This window comes from Aplysia californica, unplaced genomic scaffold (assembly GCF_000002075.1).
Source record: "Aplysia californica isolate F4 #8 unplaced genomic scaffold, AplCal3.0 scaffold00706, whole genome shotgun sequence".
Classification (NCBI taxonomy): domain Eukaryota; kingdom Metazoa; phylum Mollusca; class Gastropoda; order Aplysiida; family Aplysiidae; genus Aplysia; species Aplysia californica.
This window is the reverse complement of record NW_004797976.1, coordinates 113,224-118,342: the sequence shown is the minus strand read 5'-3', so window position 1 is coordinate 118,342 and position 5,119 is coordinate 113,224. Positions and strand designations below refer to the sequence as shown.

The following is a 5,119-nucleotide window of genomic DNA, read 5'->3' as shown; positions in this document are numbered from 1 at the left end:
TCTCTTTGCTTTGCGGCTTCCTTTAACACAATAAAAAAATTCCAGCAGATCTGGTGAACTCAAAGGAATTTTGGGATATTTCATCATTTTCTCCGGCTGACTCTTCTATTTTCCTTTTTTAACTCACAGTAGCTTACCTCTGTCAATACAAGTCAGGCATCTTTCCAGGGGACTATTGTGGTCTAGAGGTTACGGTGTTCGCCTTTCATTCCATAGGTCCCTGGTTCGAAACCTGACAGCAATGTAAAATTTTCTTCTGTAAAATTTTCTCCTTGCACCTCCTTTCCTGCTCTCTGACCATGTTCTGCCGTCTGCTTTCGTCTCCACTTTCTGCCCCCTCCCCCCCTCCCCTTCGCCCCCTACTCTGGGCTTTTGACTCTTTCTGTTGCCTTTCTACTGATACTCCTTGGCTCCTTCTTACTGCTGTCTTTCAGCCATACTCCTGATCTTATGGTAGTTAACATCTAAAACCTAGCCTTCTCAGATAAGGGCACAAAATCTTGGAGATCTTTTGTGTGCAAGTTGTGCGTGTTAAAGATCCCTTGGTGGTCCAAAATCAATAAGATTAGGCTTCGGACACCACCCGCGCAAAATTAAAAATTCCTACCAACTGAAAATTAGGGCTGGGTCGCGAGCGTGAGAACGGAACTGAATCGCCACTCTTGCCTGCGGAACGTGATTCACAATTCACTTTAGCGGAACGCGGAACAGTATCGCCAAACGATTCCCGATTCACTCCCTTGTCGCTGTCACCACCTTGTGGCTTGTTTAACCTACTGCTGAGTCGAGTCACGAGCGCAAGAACGGTACGGAACACTTATCTCGGCTCCCCTTATTTTACAAAAGATGGTATAGTCCAACCCCCCTATTAAAACAAAATGAACGGGGTCCAACCAATAGACAGAAGGAATTTTATGGAGCCATTGTTTTAGCGAATCTTGGGGTTGGAAGGGGGGGGGGCCTGAATTTATGGGGGTTGCTAATTGAGGTCAGGTGATAGAGCAGCGCAACAAAGGGTGTGGGACGGAGAGGATGGCGGAACAACAAGAGTGGGACTCGCGCTCGCCAAGTGGCGTTGATATGACACTGTTCCGTTTCAGTCTGTACTCCGCCACAGTTCCACAAGCGCTCGCGTACTCACGATTCTTTGAAGCCGACTGAATCGCGAATCGCCACTCTCAAATTTGGGGAGCAGGATCCAGCCCTACTGAAAATATTTAACCCTGTCCGTACGTCGTGTTTTACTATCATATCCATACGACGTTGGGAACTCTGTGCCACCACTTTCCAGAGAGGAAATTTACTAGTTAATCCGATCCGTACGCTTTGCATAGCAGTCTGTCAAAATGATTTTTTGAAAAATACAGAAAGTTTCAAAGAGATCTTCGTACTAGAAGTATTCTAAAAGGTGAAGAATACAACTTCAGGGGTACATAATTACCCCAGGGCGTACGGATAGGGTTAATGTGTCTCATGCTCTCATTTGACATTATGCATTTGTGAGCATCGTAAAACCGTTATCAAAAAGGTTTCTTTGCACTTCTTGTGCACTACAGTTGAGGATAGAGTGGCTTTGTTTGCTTTGTTTAGAAGGACCTGGAGGTGAGACACGGGAAAGCTGCCAGCCATCCCTAATGTAATGGGAGCGTCAAGTTTTATAAATTTTCAGATTTTCTTTATAATGTGCAGCTATGATTTATCAAATCCATGTTTTATTATTATTTAATTTGTTGGGTTTTTTAAACTGAATAGCAGTGTGGAAAATTATCAAGTTAGCAGCACCAGCCTTTGAACCTCATTTTGTATGGTCAAGGTATCTGTTTGAGGTTGAACATAAGGGTTCCCTTCTTTTCCGTTTCCTAAGGATGGGTGCTCTGCATGTGTTATTAATGACTAAAACTGGTTACACATGACCAGAATCTGATTTGAACTATAAAAAAGTTACCTCCCTTTTTTTGTTCTTTTCATTAGTGCTCTACGTAGCACAAAGAAATTTTCTGGTCCCGTAATGTCTGTGTTATCCTGGTTCTATTTAGTCTTCTTACCCTCTGAGCAAAGAAAAATGTCAAATTTCTGTGTACCCCTTCGCTTGGAAAATGTTCAATTAAATGAGTGCCAGCATATAACAATTATGGTAATACTTTTATTGTGCTTTGCACCAGCCTATTGTGTTAATAAGATTGCTTGGGTTTTCTTTCTCACAAAAATCAATGCAGACAAGAGACGATGAGGACACAGGAGGAGCAGAGAAGAAAGAAGGGCGGCTTACGAGAAGACAGCTTTCCAGTTCTAGCAAACTTGGCAAAAAATCCAGCAAAGCTCAGAAAGTTTCAGCAAAAAAGAAAGAAAAGAGTTCAGAAACTGCCAGGCAGAAGGCAGCGAAAAAGAGTACAGTTGGTGCTCAGTCTAATTCAAATCTTACACTTGTGGAAAACAAAAAACAGAAACAGTCAAAAGATGGCTCAAGGATCACAAGAAGTTCCTTGAAAGGGAAAGTTAAATAAATGGTGAGCTTATTTCATCTGTGGTCAGGTTCAATTAATACCTGAGTAACGAGTTGATTTGGAATAAGGATCAAGCCTGGCATTGATCTTTTCTATGTTTGTGAGGGGTTCCAAGAAAACTCGTCTGAAGATGCAGAAGGTTATTCTCAGATATCCTGTAAAATAGACGTAGAAGATTAAGCTTTTTGAATAGTCGAAAATATCAGTCTTAAACATTTTCGTCCCACTAAAAGTTCCGTCAAAGCTCCCTCAGATTTTGCAACGAAAAAAAAAACATGCGTACAAAGAGTTGTAGAAATAAGTTGATCAGCAGTCTTCAGATTTTAAGCCTCATACTTTCATTTTGGTCAAATGTTTTTGCCTCATTGTGGGCTCACTTACTTGAACAAATTTATGAAGCAGGTTCCATCTTATGAAAAGAAATGTGTTGGATTGAGGGCAGCCCACGCCTCACACTCAGAGCCAGAAATGATTTATATTTACCGAGTAAACTGGTGCCTCTGAAGATTATCCATTTTGATAAATCAGTAATATAGAAAGCTGTTTGATTATAATATTGTTAAACTTTTAGTGGTCTCCAGTCTTGCAGTTGGGGGGGTGCACTCAATCCTTTCTCATAGTGGCATCTGCACTTTTTGGGGGTTTCCAGTAAAGGGAGACACTTAGACAAAAGAGTACCATATGTTATAATTATTCATGTAACTGGAGAACGATGTCGTCTTGGCCTTAAGGCTAAGGTCATAGATGAAGCTCAAATGTGTGCCAAATAACATCTCTAAAAACTATATTGCCTGGTGCTGTTGACACCAAAAATTTTGTCAGGTATTGTGTTGACAGATATCCTGAAGGATCTTGAACAGTAAGACATAGCAAGGTTCATGAGCAGAAATACTTGGGTAGTGCTACATGTACTTGTTATTGAAAGCAACCTGAAACATGAAATCAGCTTTGTTGAACTTTATGCATGAGCTTCCATTGTTTCTCGGGCAATATCCAAGGTGAGCAAACTACAATTGCACTCACACTCTTGTTTACCTGCACTGTCCGACTTAAAACTAGTATTGCAAGCCCCAAGAGATGTATATCCAGATCCACAGCGCATGTACTGTTGAAACCAAAACATATATTCAATACTTATAAGTACACTTTAGTTGGCTTATGAATTTATTAAGAAGTTTTTTTTCAAAATTGTGAGATGCCCCAATTTCAAGCAATATTTCAGCAACAGAATCTATGATGAACTGCTTTGCCTCATTTGTTTTTCAAAGGAATACATCACGTAGGTGGTATCCAAATTGTTTGTTAACAAGTTATTCTGATATTGCTATTTTTTGTGACAAAAAAATAGTTTTTGTTCATTCATTAACATTTCCTTGTTGTATTACAATGTTCACATGCTTTTTCGTAGGTGGTTTTGTTTACTATTGAAAGTGTCATCTTATCTATATGTGTTCCCCTGTTATATTGCAAAGTGTACTGACCAGTTCATAGGATTTATTTCTTTGAGAGATTATTTTGTATTCTAAATGTCTGCTTTTCAATGTCAATCCCAAAATATGATATATTATGTGATCACCAATTAATTGCATCAGTTGTCAATTGATGCAGAACATATAAAAAGTTTTACCATGATTGCTTATAGGTCTCGTGTCTGTTATATATTGAAACTGGAAGAAGTTAACGTTTTTTTTTACATTTTTAAGACTGAATATCTTTCAAATGTTACACGTGTATGGTGAGTAGTTCGAAGATTCTTGAAAGTCTTGTTGCCGCCACTGCTCAATTGTTTTCTACTTTTCAGTAAATTTCAAATACTGTATCTTCTACAACGTGTTCAGCATGGTAAACGGGAAGAGAAAGACAGAATGATATTCTTATTATTATATTACATAATTCTATCTTTATTTGATTGGGGGGGGGGGGGGGGGGGGAGGAGGGGAGGAGGAGATAGATGGATACAATATCCCTGGAGAAAGATGTGGATACTCGATTGAAATCATCCTTCTCACAAGGGAACATACTCATATCTCCTGGGTGCAATGGCAAAAAGCTCAACCGGTACTCCTCGTACAGAAGTAAGCGGCCCTACGCGTTTTGAGCCGCATTCATCTTGACTTTACTCACAGCCACTCCTGTCACGACAGTCAAGAAGAGCAACGTCACAGATACTATGACTATGATGACAATGTCTTCGGGTCGTAACTTTGTGTAATCGCGAAATTGCAGTTCCTTCTTCAGTTGAGACTCAGTTGATATGACAGAGGGCGTGATAGTTGCTGATACTGCAGGGATGATGGAAGGATCCCAGAATTTAGTTGGCTCCAATAAAGCCATAGCCTTGAGATTTGATGGAGTCCGGCTAGAGACATTCGAGATCAGCCCTGAAGATGGTGTGGGGGTCATTAGTTTTGACAACGTCCTCAGAGTATTTGTGGCAGTAGTAGCCTTGACGTTTGACCTTTTCAATGAACGCAAGGTCATGATCTCCGACGTTTGAGCTGTGCTCCTGGGAAGTGGTGTTCTTGTGGTGGTTGTGGCTGTTGCACTTTGAGGTGTTTCATTGACCCCGTGAGCTGCCCCACTTCTGTTTCCTCGGCCAAGGGGGCTTGCCTCGG

General features: G+C 40.7%; 1 protein-coding gene across 1 annotated transcript in view; it reads left to right on the top strand.

Moving 5' to 3' along the window:
- The window catches only part of LOC101847374 (endonuclease 8-like 1), a 14,770-nt gene extending 11,858 nt beyond the window's left edge, over positions 1 to 2,912 (top strand). The window contains exon 7 of the mRNA XM_005108654.3: positions 2,217 to 2,912. Within this exon, the coding sequence (XP_005108711.1) occupies positions 2,217 to 2,504 (288 nt within the window). The 3' untranslated portion in view covers positions 2,505 to 2,912. The remainder of the gene's footprint in view (positions 1 to 2,216) is intronic.
- The last annotated feature ends 2,207 nt before the right edge of the window (positions 2,913 to 5,119 follow it).